The sequence below is a fragment of the Clytia hemisphaerica genome, unplaced genomic scaffold (assembly GCF_902728285.1).
Source record: "Clytia hemisphaerica strain Z4C2 unplaced genomic scaffold, Clytia hemisphaerica genome assembly, whole genome shotgun sequence".
Lineage (NCBI taxonomy): Eukaryota > Metazoa > Cnidaria > Hydrozoa > Leptothecata > Clytiidae > Clytia > Clytia hemisphaerica.
In genome coordinates, this window is record NW_027103871.1 from 95,650 (window position 1) to 115,530 (window position 19,881).

At 35.1% G+C, this 19,881-nt stretch overlaps 2 protein-coding genes and 1 long non-coding RNA gene across 3 annotated transcripts in view; 1 reads left to right on the top strand and 2 right to left on the bottom strand.

Annotated features, from left to right (window-relative positions):
- Positions 1–193: 193 nt before the first annotated feature.
- On the bottom strand, positions 194–1,059 carry LOC136808325 (isochorismatase domain-containing protein 2-like). Its single transcript, XM_067064859.1, has one exon. The coding sequence runs from the start codon at positions 1,025–1,027 to the stop codon at positions 422–424; it is 606 nt and encodes a 201-aa protein (XP_066920960.1). The 5' UTR covers positions 1,028–1,059; the 3' UTR covers positions 194–421.
- A 3,391-nt stretch (positions 1,060–4,450) lies between these two features.
- Positions 4,451–19,881, top strand: part of LOC136808324 (EF-hand calcium-binding domain-containing protein 7-like) — a 32,518-nt gene continuing 17,087 nt past the window's right edge. The window contains exon 1 of the mRNA XM_067064858.1: positions 4,451–4,550. The gene's annotated coding sequence lies outside the window, so the exon portion shown is untranslated. The remainder of the gene's footprint in view (positions 4,551–19,881) is intronic.
- LOC136808326 (uncharacterized) overlaps positions 16,847–19,881 on the bottom strand; it is a 103,235-nt gene continuing 100,200 nt past the window's right edge. Inside the window, exon 5 of the long non-coding RNA XR_010846865.1 lies at positions 16,847–17,025. This is a non-coding gene — a long non-coding RNA (uncharacterized lncRNA). The remainder of the gene's footprint in view (positions 17,026–19,881) is intronic.

Below are 19,881 nucleotides of genomic sequence, written 5' to 3' on the forward strand. Positions count from 1 at the left end.
TCTTTGCTCATTTAGACCCTTACAGTGCACTTTGGGAAGCTTGGAAAAAGTACCCTATAGGGCCGCACGTACAGTCTGTCAAGTGTCATTTACCTTGAGTACCTCTCCCCCACGGGAAAAGATATCAGTTTTCTCAGACACTAATTTTGCCTAATGACAGTAATCTGTGTAATCAGTGACGAACCAATAGCCGTTGAAATCAAATCATAATTAATTTTTCCATTTAAAAAATATTATAATTTTATCTAAAAATAGTACAGAAAATGCATTACTACAAAATTTAGGTTCACCTTTAAAATGAATTACCATTGACTTGTATATGAGTAGTCCTTTTTCCAAGAAATCAGCGTCACCATAATGCTAATTTCAATTATAATTTTCCTTAAAAACAATTATCAATGCTAAATTTCACCATCAGTCATCACAACTTTGGAACCAGTCCTTGGTAAGGGGCAGATTCTATGATCAACTTCTGGACTTCTTTAAAGTTGGGATGTTTTGCATCTTTCAACAACATGAAAAGAAGTGATTCACTTGTTGTTATGAAACCGCCAGCTTGACGAATTCTCTCAAAAGTAAACATCCTATCAGTCATACTTCGAGATGAGGTGCTGTCTGCAATCAGGTGAACTTCAAGGCCTTGATCCAAAAGTTCCAAAGCAGTTTGTTGGACACATACATGAGCTTCAATACCAAATAAAACAACTGACTTCAAATCTGGAACCTTGCTTCGTAAATCTGTCATGATATTATCAGTGCACATGGAAAATAAGGTTTTATCATAAACCTTAGCATTTTCGTTTTCCTTAAGAATCTCAGCAAGTTCTGGAACAGTGTTCCCTAGACCCCGAGGATACTGCTCTGTAGCTACCACAGGAACATTTAGAATTTTGGCAGCTTTCAATAACCGTTGAGCAACAATAACAATTTCAGGAAAATACGTAATGGAATTACGGAATTTGTCTTGGATGTCACAGAGAAAGAAAGCTGTATTATTCTGCATTAATTTTCCAATTTTTTGAGACATTTTTTGTCTAAAAGAAATGGAAAACAAGAAAACATTGGTTTTCAATGGGTTATGACAGTAATAAGAGCAGCAAACTAAAGCCGTGTGTAAATATTTAGAAATTAACCACAAAGTTTCTCCCACAGGCAGTTTTTTGAAGGTGGCGATGACGTCATCAATGATATCTAAATTTTCATCAATGATGCCAATTCATATTTGGTGTACACATGCAAAATTTCAAGTCGATTGGATGTTTCAAAAGTTATCAAAGATATATTTTTTGGGGGGGAAAAAGACCCCCCTCCAAGATGCTTGAAGAGTCAATGTTGGGGGGGGGGGTTCTTTACTCAAGGGTGACATCTATCTTCTAATTTTGACACCCTTCTTTAGAGATGGAAACTAATTTTCTTTGTTTAGCGATCAGAGAGGAAGAAATGTTTTGTCTATCAGTGATTAAGAACTTCCTATTATTCTCATCTCTTAAAAAAAGGGTGTTGAAATTAGAAATGGGATTAACATTAAACCTACTTACGGTATCGACCTTTTTCTTATCACAATACCATTTTGACTTAATAATGATTAGTGGTAAAAACATAACGTAATGTCTCCAGAAATATTACATTATTATATATATTGTAAAGATCAGAGATCTGACCTCAAGGAGAGCAAGTGTTGAAAATACTAAATAAAATAAAGATGAAACATAAAAAGGGACTAATATTTTTATAATTATACGTTTATATTTTTTTGAATTTTTCTAAGTATATAAATCAAACCAGTCAAACATTCTGTCAAGAAATGAGAATTTTAGGCGAAAAAGAACCAAAAAACCAATAGACATAAAATTTAAAAGGCCTAGCAGAAACACAAACACAGCAATCACATAAACACAAGCACCAAAAACCACTCAAAAACCCTAGGTAATTTTAGCAATAGGATAACATGTACTAGATTCTTAGCGCATAGAATGAGTGTTACCGATATAAAACAAGGACGGGAAAACCAGGTCCTAAGCGCGCAAATTATTTTGATCCCAAGACACAAGAAAGTTTGCACGCCTTTCATTTGTTGTTTAAAACTGCTTCTCATTTGGCTCCTTTTTTGTCGAAAGAATTTCAATATAACTGAACTTCTTCTTAGTCGTTTGGAAGAAGGTGTCAACCTATTGACTCAGTTTTATATATCAAATTACTTTCACCCATTCAGGTCGGAAATGATCTGCTCAAAATCATTTTTTGTTTTATTCAAGTCTTGCTATTTCCTTTTTTCCTTTCTTAATGATTAGCGAGTGAAAAAAAATAAGTATGTACCTATATACTATTTCCAACAGAAAAGACTTGAGGATCTTTCCCTTTTTTTGTTCCAGCAGTGATTTTTATGTAATACCTTTTTTTACGGGAAAATTGTCCCGTCCGAAATCAATTCCTATTTTCAGGGTTTAAATAAGGTGTAAAACTTTACTTAAATTGATATATTTGAACTTTTTTCTTACCATTAAATCTTGCTGATAACTTTCTGAATCTTAAACACTCATTTTACTGCAAATTGAAAGATATTTGAAAAATTATGATTTTGGATGGGACAAGTGATTTCAGACGGGACATTTTTTTCTAGCACCCCTAAAATCAAACCTAATGGGGTTTGAATCTTTACTTCTGTTGCTTTTCTCAATTAAAATATGCTCTATCCTAGAATACAATAGTCAGCCATTGTAATCTTTTTTCTCCGCAGGATTTCAGAAATATTGTCAATTTAATTGTGATTTGTTTAAATTGGCATGCTAACATTGTGATGTCCTATAATAAAGTATATACCGTATTACAGTAACTCAAGTATTAGGGTTTTATTTCTGTAATACAGAGCAGATGATTTTTGACCCAAATTGGTGAACATTTTAATTTGCGGAATTGAGTCAATTCCGTGAGTGGTCCTAAATCCGACAGCCCTGCCTAAATCCGACCCCCCAAATACCCCTACTGGTGCCCCTACAAGGATCCCTACGGGATCCAAAGTTAAGTCTCAGGGTACCAATGCCTTCCGCGCCTTATATTTTTACTCTCTCCTCGAGCTCCAACCCTAACCGTAACTGATAATAACTGAACACCCGTCTACACCCGCAGATTGAAAAATTTCACTTGCATCCTGGAGTATGATCTTGTTTTCCAACCCTCTGTAAATTGGCCCCGTCTGTGGTAAAATAAAATTTTGTGGGAAAAAGAGGCTGGGCTGGAAAATACCTATATATTGACTATTGATGCCAGCTCATATGAAAAAAAAAACCCTTGGAAGAGGCGTTGTGGTATAATAATGGACATCAACCTTGATGCCTGTACAGGCGAACAAGGTTCGATTCCCACTCACAACGGTTCACTTTGGCAAGTAAGTGAACAAACCTTCGCCTGGGTCAACCCATGCCATGTGAGGGGAATTGGGTAGTCAGTTCAAGGTGCTGACGGGATGCTTACTCAAAGCATCTATAGTTGCAAGAATGGGCTCCCAGAGCCTCCTGTAGCTAACTCAACCATAATAATAGATAATAGATAGATAGATAAAGTCTTCAATGACCCATGGAAGGGCCTGCCTGGAAAGCTTCAAATGATCACCCCCTTTTTATTGTCCCACATGCCGCAGTTTGCGTTTGGTTTGGATGGAAAATATGAAAAATAAACAAAAGCCATTTGTATCTGCTTGTATTGCTAGGAGGAATTCCAAAACGTATTCCAAAGCTCAGCAGACTCTCTAAAAAGCTCATCGATACCCCTACATGTTTTGAAAATGGAACAGTCCAATCTAATTAGTTGAAATCCAAGATGTTACCTAGGTACTCAACTTCCTGACAGACTTGGACTTGACGACACATGAAGCCAGATGAAGATGGTGAAGATGGAGATGGTCGAAAGATCACCTTTTACATTTTTTTCTCGAGAAACAAAAATATTCCGAGAATAAGTTAAGGCTTGTCTACATTACAAAACATTATCATAAGACTCGGAAGACAAACCTCGAAATTGAGAAGTAATGGATTTTATTCCATCAGAATTTTCAAGGAAAAAGAGTTTTCTATTTTTGGACACCATCATTTCATTACAGAAATTCAAATTGACTCCCATCTTCAATTTTTTTATGTACAAAACATAATGTAGACCAGGTCTTATAGTCCTATAAACCAAAATCGAAAATGAAACAACAACAAACATTCCAATTCCAAGATGGCGGAAAATGTTCCATTTTTTTCAGCAGTGATTTCTCTTTCTAACTCTTAAGTTAGTTCGAACTTTATCAATTGTTCTATTTTTAAGCTTCCAAGAGCTTATATTTATGCTTACATAGTTGTTATACTCGGTAAGTTATAATTCGCATATCAATCTCTAGATTTTATATTAAAAAGTGTTATATATAGCTAAGATAAGATGTCTAACTCAGTTTAATCTTATAAAACTCCTATATCAGGATTAGAAACTAGGCTAGTCTTACCTCTTTTATCTTTCCTATTACAACAATACAATGCTGACAAGTTGACACAACACATTGACAAGAAATCCCTGTAAGAGAAGTTTATATTGAAATCTGCAACAAAAACGAAAGTAGTTTCTTCTACTGATTGCTTCCTGCCCCTCCTTCGCAGGTTGTTTAGCAAATTTCCACCAATGAGATTGCCGCATTTCACACGGCCCTTATTTTTTGCACCTGTGTATCAGGGATCATCGGGTTCATAATTCTCGGAAAGGCCTCATTAGTGCCTTGCACGACAGGCAGTCAGGCACATCCTGGCAAATGAACGGGGTATTTTTCACTTGCGACCATTGGCAAATGAACGGGGTCGAAAACAAAAGTGACGTAATAGCGCCGAATACCCAGTTTAATTGAACCGGGTTGGAAATATTTTGCTTCATTTCAAAGAACTGCATAGATTAATTTTTTTTTCCACGGGTCAATTTTGTCTTCGAAGATTGAAGAAACTTTTAATGAAAAAATAAAGTTCCCAGTTTTCTTCCTTTTTTCCCTTTTTCAGTTTGAAGTTCATTTTTATTCATTTTCACGCTTTTAGCCTGAGACGTCCTATCTCATTTACACTGGGTGACGAATACCCCATGCAAATGCTCACCCCGTTCATTTGCCAGGATGTGCCTGACTGACAGGCGGCTAGCTGTAAAATCCCACCCTTCATAATGTGTTTCAATCCGTGATCAGTAGCTTAGGTTTTTTCTCATCTTCAATTTACTGAAGAAAGTGGGAATTTGATGCGAGAGTTAGATTGTCAACTAAATGCCGTAAAAAATCATTGAATAAAAGAAGAACTCAAAATCTTAAATATTTTCATTTTGAAGAATAGGGGCAAAAAGGTGAAACATAGAAAAGTTTTATTTTTAATTGAATTAATCGAAATGGTGGATTTGGAAAATTTTCTATGTTTAGTTTTTTGCACCAACCCCTGTAACTATGGGCGAGCACCCCGTTGCTAAGATGTTGGCTTGAAATCGAAAATGGAACCAACCACTCAAAACGAAAGTAAAATCGGCCCGTACTCGAAATCCCGTAATCTTGATATACAAGTTTTAAGTCTATACTGTCTAAGATGATTAATGCTATTATCCAGACGGTACCGTGAGATCGGGTATATAACTTGCATCAGTGGAGGCTAACATGCATAGCTAATTCTAGCTATGATGGTGCTGGTCACACTCTGTTTAATATGATCAAATATATTTTTTTATTAGGGATAGGCTTTTCGACTTTACAAAAATGATATAATTAGTAAAAAAAAAAGTTGTAACATTTAATTTTTATTTGTATATATTTTTAGTAGATATTACCGAGATTTTTGGTGATTAAAGAGACATAAAAAAAAGCCCTCAAATGAATGACCTGGCTGGTCATTAAAATACAACTACGCAGCTCCGCTCGCAGCTCTACCATTTTTGTTTTGATTTATTGGACCTACCTAAGGTAGTCCTTAAATTAACCCTTGTTCGTTCGTTCGTCCGTTCGTTCGTCTGTTGCCAGCTTTTCTCAGGATTGGCTCATTAGTTTTTTCTGATTTTTGGCACAATGATGCAAAATGGCAATGCCCAAAATGTGACGGAGCCCGATTTTGGGAAAAAAATTTTCTCCGGCCAAAAATGCCGGAAATATGCCGGAAAAACTGGTTTTTTGGCATTTTCTCGAGATTTTATCATTAGTTTTTTCTGATTTTTTGCTCAAAGATACGTATTAACAATGCCCAAAACATGGCCGAGTCCGATTTTTGAGAAAAAATTTTTTCCGGCTTAAAATGCCGGAAATATGCCGGAAATCGCTGTTTTTGCAGATTTTCATTGGCCTTTTTCCTTATAATTGATTGTTTTTTCATTCAAAAGCATTATTAATAGCAATGCCCACCATCAAGCATGTTTTAATTTTCAATAAAATTGATTTTTGAAGCCGGAACTATTTAAAAATCGCCGGAACAACCTATTTTCGCCGGAAATACAGTATTTCTTGAATTTCTCGAGCTGTACTTTATATTTTTTTATGAAATTTTGCACATTGATGCAAAATGACAATACCTAAAATATGACGGAGCCTGATTTTCGAAAAACATTTTTTTCCGGCCGAAAGTGCCGGAAATATGCCGGAAAAACCGTTTTTTGGCAATTTCTCGAGATTTCATCATTAGTTTTTTCTGATTTTTTGCACATAGATGCGTAATAGCAATGCCCAAAACATGGCTGAGTTCGATTTTTGAGAAAAGTTCTATTCTTGCCGAAAAATGCCGAAATATACCGGAAAATCGCCGTTTTTGCAGATTTTCATTGGACTTTTTCCTATTATTTCTTTGTTTTTTCACGCAAAATTATTATTGATAACAATGCCAAGCATCAAGCATGGTTCAATTGTCAATAAAACTGATTTTTGATGCTGGACTTTCTAAAAATCGCCGGAACAGCCGAATATCGCCGGAAAAACGATTTTTCTTGAATTTCTCGAGCTGTACTTTATATTTTTTCATGAAATTTTGCAGACTGATGAAAAATGGCAATACCTAAAATGTGACGGAGCCTGATTTTTGAAGTAAAACAATTTCGGCCAAAAATGCCGATAATATGCCGTCAAAACCGGTTTGTTGCCATTTTCTCGAGATTTCATTAATCGTTTTTCCCGATTTTTGCATGAAGATGTGTATCAGCAATGCCCTAAGTGTGGCCGATTCGGATTTTTGAGAATCCTGTAATGCCGGAAGTGTGCCGGAAATCGCCGTTTTTGCAGATTTGAATTGGGCTTTTTCCATATATTTCTTTGTTTTTTCACTTAAAAAAATTATTGATAACAATGACACCATCAAGCATGATTCAATTGTCAACAAAACCTTTGCAAATTTGCAACCGGAACTTTCTATTTCTTTTTTCCCTAAACCCCTCCCCCCCATCAAATATCAATGATAAAATTTAATGCATTTTTGCTAACTGCTATATTTTCTAAATGATTGTTTTTCTCCTTATTGCTATCTAAGTTTCATCATCAGGTAGGTCCATTCAGCATATTGCTTGTTTTTGTATTTTAATGACCAGCATTTTCGATTTGTTCAATCATTTTGATTACTTTTCGATTACCTTCGATCATCTTGAATACCTTCGATTGTATCGAGTACCTTCAATTTGATCAAATATGTTTCCTGTATAATGTTTCCAAAATAATCTGAAACTGAGTTTATTTCGCCCAATTAAAGCACGCGATTCATGTGCAAAAACCACCTTTGTTCTCTCTGACCAATCAGAATGCGCAATTTGAGTTACTTGAGGAAACCCACGGCAAAAGCACACAAAATGGTGGGGAAATGGCTTCTTTTTGTGGTCTGGTTTTAGGTCAATTTTTGTGGTTTTTCCAAAAGATATAATATCATATTAATTGGTTATCGAAGTAATCAATTGGTTATCGAAGTTATCAAAATTATTGAAAGTAATTAATAGCAATCAAAGTACTCCAACGGTTATCGAGAAGGGTTGTTAAAAAAGTGATCGAATACTCATATTTTTTTTGAAATATGGTCGCTCCATTACTTCAATCATTATCAATTACTTCGATGATTGAATTTGTCGATTAGTACTGTCTGATATTATATGTCATCACTGTAGGTAGTGAAAGTGTTAAGTGTTTTAAAAGGTGCTCCTTCTTACATTTGTTACACTCCATATAGGTAATGAAAGTGTTATAAGATGCTATTATTATAATTCTTTTGGAGACCGTGACGGCCTATTGGAATAACCCATTTATGTAATGTCAACTGCTCTCACTTGGGACTATCTGACAAAACATTTGACGGCAATTCGGCCACCATTTCACCGAACCTCCAAAGTCATTTGATTTGAGTTAATGAACAGCGTATTAAAAAATACACAATTTCTCTTTCGCACCGAGTAGGCTTTTAAATCGAAATATGAAAAAAATCTGTAGTGGAACACACGCGAATGTCTGGAACAAAGAAGGCCATATTAGTGGCAAAGGGATATAACGTTTGACGTCACTCGCGCGGCAAATTACCCACTTGTTATTTTGTTAATCCCATCAGGTGATAGGCAGTTAGGTAGATGTGTTAGGGGGAGACAATGGCTCAGCTGCCTAAAAGCAGAACTCCATGGAACAACGACCACCTCTCCTCTTCACTCACAAAAAGTTCGAGTGACTGTGAGGTGATTTGTGCTTTTTAATTTCTTTATTGAAAAATTTCTAAATTATTACTATTGACTACTTACGTTTGAGATAATATCAAAAGATCCATACCGGGACTGGCTCCGGACTAGTATTTTTTTACATAGATTTTTTTTTCTTTTCAAACATCTTGGAAGTATTTACAAGGTAAAATTTGTATATATTGAAATTGTTATATCTTGCACGGATTTTGCAAATTTTATTTGAAAACGAGGCTAAGGGAGAATTCTTCTAATATTGACAAGAATCCTAATTTAAAATAGAGTATATAAAAGACAGGCATATGCGTGACGTACAGGATGTCCCGTCCTTCACAGATTTTTGCTAATATTTCAAAGACGAAACAAAGTATAAAAAATGACTTAGTCCTAACTGATACCTTCTGCAACAGTACCAAATCCACAAAAACTCAAGTTCTAATACCTAACACATCCACTTCTATGGTAATTTGAATACAGTTTGTGCTTTTGCAGCATTAATATTTAATGTGCATTTCCACAGGACTATAGTGTGGCTAACTGCCAGAGGCTTGTAAATTAAATAAAATGTAAATAAAGTAAGAAAAATCTATTTTGGAACAAGACACAAGTAATATCTTTCTGCAAAAACCTAACCATCATATCAACCATTTAAACGACCATACTCTACAGACATATGGAACATTTACTTTCACAAAAATACATAGGTACGAAACAAAAGAAAAAGGCACAGATATATATAATGGACAATCAACAAAGATACAAAGAATTTAAAGTCTATCATCCGAATGTGTTAGAACACAAAATTTCTAGATAAATGCTTTTACTTCGAATAAAAGGTGTATGCTAGGCTTTCCAAGACTTTGTAGGCTATTTGATCAATCAAACCTTATAATTGATAAGTTCTCAACCTAAAATACAACAAAATTATAATGCAATTGGTTCGTCGGCTAGTTCGAAACACGGGTCACGGGTCACGGGTCCGGGTCACGGGGCACAGGTCACGGGGCACGGGTTACGGGTCACGGGGCACGGGGTGCGGGGCATCTAAACTGCAGACCAGAAAAAATTAAAACGAACGGAGATATATCAATTTCAAAGACCGACGACTAACCAAATGCGCGCGGCTTTCATCCAATAGCCGCCCGAAATTCTACTATTTATCTGATATTCCGATGGCGGATTGGCGGCCGCCCACGCTAAAACTCCAATTTCCCACCGGAAAGGCATGACAGTCAGCCTATGATGTGCTGCACCCCACTAAAAATATTTCGGTTGGACCCGTCAATCCCCGAAAACGAGGACTGGGTTACCAGACTTCCCGCTGCAAAATTCTTGACGCGGTCTCGATAAATTCCGTAATGTAAACCTTCCAGATGCTGAAAAAAATTTTCCTGACCTTCAGAGCTTTAGTACGGCTGATGAAATTTTCACCATCTGGGTGCCAGATAATCTACGACAAACATTTTTTTAGTCTTCAATAGAAAATACTTGCGATAGGATTGTATATATGCTTATATATAGTTTTATTGCCCACCAAGGTGGAGTAGTACAATTTTTAAAAAGAAGAAAAAGGTTGAAACTCTTAAAAAAAGAAACGGTGGCGCAGATCAAAGGCACTTGCTTTATAAGAATCAAATCAAGAACTCTTGATTGAAGGCAGAATGCCTTTCGATAATTAGTTGTTACAAAGTAAACAATGGATGGCGAAGAAGATGTACATATTTATTTTTCTTGCAAGCACCGGCCTAATAAGAATCAAAGCAATAACTTTCGATTAAAGCTAAAATACCTTAAATTAATTAAGTCCTTTCGTAAGGGTGCGACACAAGCTTATTTTAAAATTTATTCTAAATTAATTACTTTAAATAAAATGGACGAGCTCATCTAAGCTCGGTAAAGCGTATTCACAAATGAAAAGCATAACTGTAAAGTTTAAACTCAGCCACACAACTATCAAACGGAAAAACGACATCAATCGTATGTTTAAAATATTTTTCTTTCAAGCATAACAAAATAGAAAAGGTAGTTATAACCTATCAAATAATCTTTTTTCTAAAAAAATACAACATGTTAAAAATAAATAATAAAATGATGAAAATGTTTTTCTTTTTTATGCGAAATAGGTTACGATATAACATCATGTGATAAGACAAAATGTTTAAGTGTCGCCAGATTGAAAATTTAAGGGCCACCGATGAACGCTCAAGGCTCAATTATATTACATAAATCGCCTGCCAGACTTTTTCCTATACTAATGAAAAATGATCTAATTTTTCAAAATTTTTGCATAAAACTGAACAGCTCTTCTATTTATTCTTTTGAAACAAGCCACAATCGAGGATGTTTGGCGACTACCCTTTAAACAATGTAATGGGTTATAATAAATAAGTTGTCCTTTTTAATAATATAATAATTATTAATCAAAAACTAGATATACTCTTTTATGTACCATATAAACAATAAAAACAATTGCCTGCCTCTTGCAGCAAAGCCTACTTAAAAAGTAATGTCAATCAAAAAGTGAGCTAAAAAATAACAAAAGATAGGGAAAAATTATCTTTTTTAAATAAAAACTAGATACTCTTTTAAAAACTAGATACTCTTTTATGTACCATATATACAATAAAAGCAATTGCCTCTTGCAGCAAAGCCTACTTAAAAAGTAATGTCAATCAAAAAGTGAGCTAAAAAAATAACAAAAGAGAGGAAAATTTCTTTTTTCAAATAAAAACTAGATACTCTTTTATGTACCATATATACAATAAAAACAATTGCCTCTTGCAGCAAAGCCTACTTTAGTAATATAAATCGATAAAGTAAACTAAAGAAAAAAATAACGAAAGAGTTATCTTGCGGGCAAGAATATTCGAAAAAACTGAATATGTTAGGAACCCAAGAAATAATAAAATTAATGGTGATTTGGACGGGAAAAACACTGGTAGCTTAGGAAGCTGCAAACATTGAAGAAGTATAAAGATTAAGGATGTTTAAAAAAGGTTTTAAGGCTACATGGTTTAGCGTAGAATAACTTCATAAAACATATAAAATAAACTATTCTATAATCAAATCAAACTCCTCTCTCAACTTGAGTTTGTGAGCAAGTTTTGGTGGCGAGACTTTTGAATCGATCACAACGTTCTGCAGTGTAAGCACTTTATCCGGGAATTCCTGTTCGATGCATTTTTTTCTTAAGTGAAAATAACAATTTTCTTTACCTTTAGACACTCTCAATTGACTAGTGCCTTTGATTTGGTACACACGATGTATTTTAATGCCCAAAATCATGTCATTTGGTGGACGGGGTAATTTGCCGCGCTCGGTTTCACGATACTTTTTGTGACAACCCTGACATGTCGTTGAACGCGTTTGGTTAATGTATACCAAGTGGAATTTGTTGTTGTCTTCAATAACTTGCCTGGCTGGTCGCTTGTCCTCGTAACCTTCGGTACTTCTTTCTATAGCTTTTTTGCGTTTCCTTGGCTTTTGATTTTTCTTCTTTCCTGCATTCTCCGGTTGGACTTGTTGCAAAACATTCTCAAAAGTAGGGATCCATTTGGTTAGATGGTGCTCAAGAATACCCAAATGGTACGCGATGGTAATGGAATGTGCACAGATTCCTAGAGAGTAAATTAAATTTTATACAACACATACCCGAAAAAATGAATCAATTCATTGTACTGTGGAGTAAATCATAAACACGCTAGTGTTAATAACAAATTGAAATGGGTGGTTTTTTATAAAATACAGAGTTGGTTGGTAGAGTGGAGGGTGAGCTTCAAAAATCGAAAAATTAAGGAACGGGGAGGGCTGTTGATTAGGCACCTGGGTGCAGTTTCCTCCAGGGTTAGTAAAAAACTTTTTAGCCCCTTCACCCCTACCAGAAAATGGAGAAAATATAATTTTTTATAAAAAACTCACAGCCGAAAGGGGGAGAAGAAACTATGAATTTGGAAGGATAGTAGTCATACCTTGTGTAGTCTTGTATCGTTCACAATCACAAATTATATTCCGATTTTGTTGGACTGACACCCGATGGACGTTATCTGCTATGCTTCTTGACTTTAAGAAGAAGGAGTTTTGAAGGAGGCTTGATTTCTCGACAGAAGTGAAAAAATTATCAAGGTAGTATTTTGCACCATTCCAATCGATGGAGAGATGGCCGGGAAGACCAGAGACATCAAACTCTGGAAACTCGTGCGGAAATAAGCTGAGAGTTGCGTCGTGTGGAAATGAACGTGTGGTTTCATCAAGTACGATTTCATTATTTCGAAGTGGAGTTTCATCCAGAAGTGTGGTTTCATCTTCATCTGATGACCATATCTGATATCTTTGCAACCCTGACGTCGAAGGTTGACAAGAATCTAAAGAAATGAGTAAGTTGATTAAATCATTTGTATATCAAATTTCTGATAGATTCTTCAGAAAACTCAACCAAAACATAAAATCTCAAAGGGCTCAAGATGTAGTAAAAAATAAAGAAATTTAAAGATCCCTATGGAAACCACTTATCAAACAAGACCCCTCTTAAATTCTTGGTAAACTTCCTTAGGAAAATAAGAGAAGAAACAGATAGACCCCTGAAATTGTTTAAAGATCTCAGACCCCCTGAGATTAGAAACTGAAACCCACTTCTTTTGTTTCGACAAAACATATAGTTAAATTGAAACTGCGAAATAATAATTGGAGAATATTTACCACCATTTGACGTTTCCTTGTTTTTGGGTTGACTTTTAGAATTGCGTGTGATAGACGTGTCTGATATCGGTTGAGCTAAAACGTGTATGAACAAAATGAGATAAACAAAAATGCCAAATTTAAATAAGCAGATTACATGATTATCATTTGACTAAAATTTTGATTTCATTCTTAGGGTTTCGTGGCCTCTACGCTAAAGATGATTTACTATCTCAAAATGTTCGAAGTTGGATAAAACAGGCAAAATATATAACAAAATGCAAAGCCTACTCTGAATGCAAAAATTAAAGCCAAAGGAAAACTATCGTACAGTTACCTCTTTTAGAGCTGTTTGGGCTGTAATCAGGGAATTTCCCACAAAACTGAGCCTTTTTGGAATCTTTTTCTTTTTTTGTCATTTGATCCCAAGTGGGGTAATCGATGAGCCGCTTTGAGAATGCAGGAGTAAGTTGATAAGGTCCTGAAAATGAAGTGCATGCATGCATTCAAAAACAATTCCTTGCAAATATAGAAGATGAAGGCGCATATAAAATTAACCACATCTATCTTAAATTCAAATCCCAAAATGTTTAAAAATTGTTTGAATTAATTCGGTGCAAGCGATTATGAATGCTTTGGTATGATTATTTCAAAAATTAATGGGCATTCTGCTCAGTTCTGCTCTGTTATCATTGACATAGGGTTTCTAAATACATATAACATTCAATAACAAATAATGAAAAAAAAGTATTAACCTTGGTTGATGATTACACGTTCCAAGTTGCGAAAATGTTCTGCAGTCATGTCGATGTATTCCCGAGCTGCCTCGGTCCAAGAGGACAACGATGAGGGCTTTCCTGACGTTTGATGGTCCATCTTATTCTGCCAGATTCTGCTCTTGTATTTGCTGTGGGTTGACTCGATCGCATTTGTGTATAGAAAGTTTTCACCTAGACCAGCAGTCCTACGAACACCAGCCAACATTCCGTCAGCAATATCGTGCATGATATATGTTTGAAAGTAATCACCAAATTGCATCACTACTTGTGAGCTCTGACCATTTATGATAGGCTTTCGGGATTCGGGGGTAGAAATCATCACGATCTTCAGAATCGACAAGACCTTTAACCTAAAAGGTAACATAGCAGCAAATAATGAGCCTAAATTTGTATGGTATAGGAAGACAGGTAAATGTATCTTTCTTGGGAAGTGAGAAAACTATAGCTGACATTACCAATAGCAAAGCGCGCTAGAAAAGAGAAACTTGGACAGACATGGACCCGTTAAATGGACATAATAGTTTTTAAAATAGACCTTACTTTTGTTTGATCATTTCCAAAGATGTCCTGCAGAATAATTTTTTTGGCCATACCATCAAGCCTCAAATCTGTCATTTTTAAGTTGATATCATCTTCCATGTGCTTGCGACAGTAAAGAAAGTTAGCGTAAGGTAGCTCTGTCATGAGGCCTCTCTGTATAGCCTTTTCCCGATCCATTCCCATAAAAAGAATTTTCTTGACTTCCGGGTTTATTTGGATGATTGTTTGGGCAAGGTAACGATGCACTGATTGATCATCTTTGGTATGAAACAATGCAGGACCAGGTATCCATGGTGTTTTGTGATCTTTTCTTCTAATCACTTTACCATATTGGTAACATGTTGGTGTAACGTAAAACTTTCCAACGTTGAAAGTTTTATCAATCTGAAGAACACTTAAAATAGCAGTGGGCTATAGAGACCTTTTTTTTCAAAATTAAGTTTGCATAATTTTATTTGGTTGGTTGGGACCCAAATAACATAAATCTAAGATATTTTTGGATATTTCCAAAAAATGGCGGTTCTCCGCCCTTTTTTTTATGCCCAAAATGGGCCATTTTCGGGCCATTTTGCTTAGAAAAAAAATCTAAAACCTGCTGTGTTGGTGCTACAACCATCAATTTAGGCTCAAAATGATCCTTGGAAAAAAGTAGGATAAGAATGTAACAATTATATACCTCTGCCATATATATAAACTTAAAAAATTAGGTTTTTCGGCCAAAATTGACAAAAATTGCGAAAAAACAGGGTTTTGCCTGGAAAAAAATCTAAAATCTGTTCTGTTTGTGCTACAAGCCTCAAATTAGGGTCAAAATATTCGTTGGAAAAAAGTAGGATTAGAATGTAACAATTATATACTTCTACCATAATGTAAACTTCAAAAAATTTGGAAATTGGGCCAAAATTGACCGAAACTGGGGAAAAAAGGGTTTGCCTGGGAAAAAAATCTAAAATCTGTTCTGTTGGTGCTATGAACCTCAAATTATGCTTAAAATATTCCTTGGAGGAAAGTAGGATTAGAATGTAACAAATATATACCTCTACCATATATATAAATTTAAAAAATTAAGTATTTAGGCCGAGATAGACCAAAACCGGGAAGAAACTAGGTTTTGCCTGGAAATAAAACCTAAAATCTGTTCTATTTGTGCTACAAACCTCAAATTAGGCTTAAAATGTTCCTTGGGAAAAAGTAGGAATCGAATGTAGCAATTACATACCTCTACCACATATAAATCGAAGTCAATCAAATTAGGTTTTCAGGTCAAAATGGACGGAAACCGGTAAAACCCAGTGTCTTCCCGGTTTCCGTCCATTTTGACCTGAAAACCTAATTTTTTTAATTTTAAATACATGGTTAGAGGTACATAATTGCTACATTCTTATCCTGATTTTTTCCAAGGAACATTTTAAGCCTAATTTGAGGTTTGTAGCACGAAAAGCGCAGATTTTAAGTTTTATTTCCAGGCAAAACCCAGCAATTTCCTGGTGTCGGTCCATTTCGGCCTAAATAGCTAATTTTTGAATTTTATATGTGGTAGAGGTATGTAATTGCTACATTCGATTCCTACTTTTTCCCAAGGAACATTTTAAGCCTAATTTGAGGTTTGTAGCACAAATAGAACAGATTTTAGGTTTTATTTCCAGGCAAAACCTAGTTTCTTCCCGGTTTTGGTCTATCTCGGCCTAAATACTTAATTTTTTAAATTTATATATATGGTAGAGGTATATATTTGTTACATTCTAATCCTACTTTCCTCCAAGGAATATTTTAAGCATAATTTGAGGTTCATAGCACCAACAGAACAGATTTTAGATTTTTTTCCCAGGCAAACCCTTTTTTCCCCAGTTTCGGTCAATTTTGGCCCAATTTCCAAATTTTTTGAAGTTTACATACATGGTAGAAGTATATAATTGTTACATTCTAATCCTACTTTTTTCCAACGAATATTTTGGACCTAATTTGAGGCTTGTAGCACAAACAGAACAGATTTTAGATTTTTTTCCAGGCAAAACCCTGTTTTTTCGCAATTTTTGTCAATTTTGGCCAAAAAACCTAATTTTTTAAGTTTATATATATGGCAGAGGTATATAATTGTTACATTCTAATCCTACTTTTTTCCAAGGATCATTTTGAGCCTAAATTGATGGTTGTAGCACCAACACAGTAGGTTTTAGATTTTTTTTCCAAGCAAAATGGCCCGAAAATGGCCCATTTTGGGCATAAAAAAGGGCGGAGAACCGCCATTTTTTGGAAATATCCAAAAATATCTTAGATTTATGTTATTTGGGTCCCAACCAACCAAAAAAAATTATGCAAACTTAATTTTGAAAAAAAAGGTCTCTATAGCCCACTGCTACTTAAAAGATCACCTGGGACAGTACACATCTCTTTAATGTGACCAAGGGTGGCACCAGAGCAAACCACAAATTTGATATGCGGATTAAATTGAACATTATGAACGAGTTTGGGATTTGCTGCTGCAAACGTTAGCAGCTCTTGTATTTCATCGTTTTCCTTTGGCTGTCGAATCTATAACAATAACATTGTAAATGTGTTCTGAATTTACGTTTTTGAACACAACTGTCAAAAAGATTGAAGGAATTAGCAGATTTCAAAATTAAAAAATTCTTTGTTTATGGGAGAATACATAGCTTGGACCCCTAATATAGACCTGTATGGACTATTTTCAAAGGGGGTCCATATTGGGTGTCCAAGGTATGCATTCTCCCTTTGTATACTTTGTGACAAACTGGCTAAAAATCAAGTCAAGCTAAAAGTGATCTAGCAAGTTAAATCTAATTTAGGCGTACAGTTTTACGAGCAGGAAGTTTCACAAGGTCAAAAAGCGTGAAATGGTGACATTCACTTTCACAAATTAAAGGAAAAATTATTTGAAAGGAAATTTTTTGATAGTGCTACATCTCTTACCAAGTTGCGTGCACGCTTAATTTGTTGGGTGTTTCGGGGGAGTTCACTTCTGGATTCAAAATCATCCATTCCACCAACCATTTCGAATACATCATCATAGATCCTTGATGGACCACGAACAGTGCCATCAACTGCTTTTTGTATCGTCTGTTGGGTTGAGGCAGCTGTTGGAATGAAAGCTCTTTTGTCTTTTTTTGCTAAGCCATGCGCCTTTATTACAAAGGGATGCACTTCGTTTTCATACCTGATAGATTAGATTGAGAAATATAAAATACAAATTGAACACTTGACAGGAACTAAATTAAGCAAGTTTAAAGAGTTTAAACAAAATCTGTTATATTCATTTAAATTTATTCATAATAAACCCTAAAATTAATTAAGATTGTTCGAAATAAGGTAAAAGTAATGAATCAAGTGTGCAAAATTTCAGCCAAATCAGACAATTTTAGAAAGTCTCCAGCCTGCCCCAAAGTTTTTAATCTCGTTTTTTCAAAAATAAGGTCTGGGTAAGTTGGGAAAAATCGAAAAATTAAGAAGTTTCCAAATTTCCTGAGGGGGGTTGCCATTAAAATTAGAAAACAGACATTATTATCAGAAATTGAGAATTGGGCCTCAAATTTATAAATACCTCATATGTGATTTCACACAAAAAAGTATGCATTGACAAAGTGGAAAAACACAATGGCAACAAAAAATATCTTACCAATACTCCAAAAGTAAGAGGCCAAGTTGTTTTTCATCGTGTGTTTGAATCACAGTCGCATCTCGATGGAAGTCATCAGAAGATTTATTTTTGTAATATACTTTGCATATGAGCAATTCAGATTCTTGTAATTTACGATCTTTTTTCGTTCTAGGCATTCTTCTTGAGGTGACAATTTCCATGTTTTCGTCAAGAGAAAACAATAGTGCCATTGGTACTATTGTTTATCCAGGAGCCGTTGTCATCAGCAGCCCAATCCTTTGCGTTTTTCAATTTTTTGGTGTCAATCAGGAAGACCATATTGTCCTGGACCCCAACAGGCTTTTTTACAGCGATTCTCCGTGATTTCTTTTTCAATAAAAGATCAATTAAAGCTTGAGGTGTAAATTTGCATTTTCCATGTCTAAGGACCGGAATTAAATGATTGTTTTTGTAATATATTAATTCATCATCAATTGGACTTTCGTATCCATCATTTTCAGAACTTTCATCATATGACTCTTCTTGGTCAGAGTTAAGATCTTTATCATTATCATCATCATTGTGGTTCATCAAAGTTTGGCTGTCCTGAACTGAAGTGATAGTGAGTTCTTCTTCCTTGACTGGTTGCTGTTTTTGAATAACAAAATCTTCATCTTCTCCAGACGAATCATTGATTATGATGACCTCAACTTTTACCATTTCATGATCTTCATTATTTGACATTTTATTTTCATGCTGAAATACAATCTTTGTACAACTCATTTAAAATAATCAACAACTCCTAATAATCATCATCAACAAATGGCTGCTATGAGGGGATGTTGCTAGATGGAAAATTACAACCTCCTCCCCCGGTCCTAATTATCTTTTTCGTCTATATTTTCTGATCAAGATAATGATGGAGAAATTTTTGGGTTTATCCATATTTTACACCCCCAGGAATTCACCAAGGATCAAGTGTGCAAAACTTCAGTCAAATTGGACCATTTTTTAAGTTTCCAGCCTGTCCTAAGTTTTTAGCCTTGTTTTTGGGCTAAAACTCATGACCATGCCCCCTAAAAATCAAAATTTTGAAAAAATGAAAAAAATACCCCCAGATATTCACCCAAGGATCAAATGTGTAAAATTTCAGTCAAATTGGATCATTTTTGAAGTCTCCAGAATGACCTAAGTTTTCAGACAGACATACAGACATACAACCTCGTTCCCTGCGTATTATCAGCTTTTTGATGCTTACTGATAGCACTAGATAATACCCTGGCATTGGCTGGTTTTTGAACGCGTAAGATTACGTAATTAAAAAAAAAACGTCGTTTTTAGAAGTTCCCCCTCTCAGGGGATCAGCCAACACCCTGGGTATTCTCTGGCGTCCATAAAGTAACGTAAATAAAGCCTGGGATACACGGGGACAGGAGGGTTGACAGACATATACACACAGTATGTTAATACGGAAAGAAATTCTCAAGTTGAGAATTGAGAAGAGTAAGCCAAAGGTATTGGAATTTCATAATTTTCACCAAATTTTGTGGCAAAATATCAGAATTCTGTGATTTTTCAAAAGATTTTTTGGTTCCTTCTATTTAAATTTTTCCAACTTTT

Bases quoted from the DNA above. Each gene is read 5' to 3' on its own strand.
- LOC136808325 (XM_067064859.1), bottom strand. From the start codon at position 1,027: ATGTCTCAAAAAATTGGAAAATTAATGCAGAATAATACAGCTTTCTTT.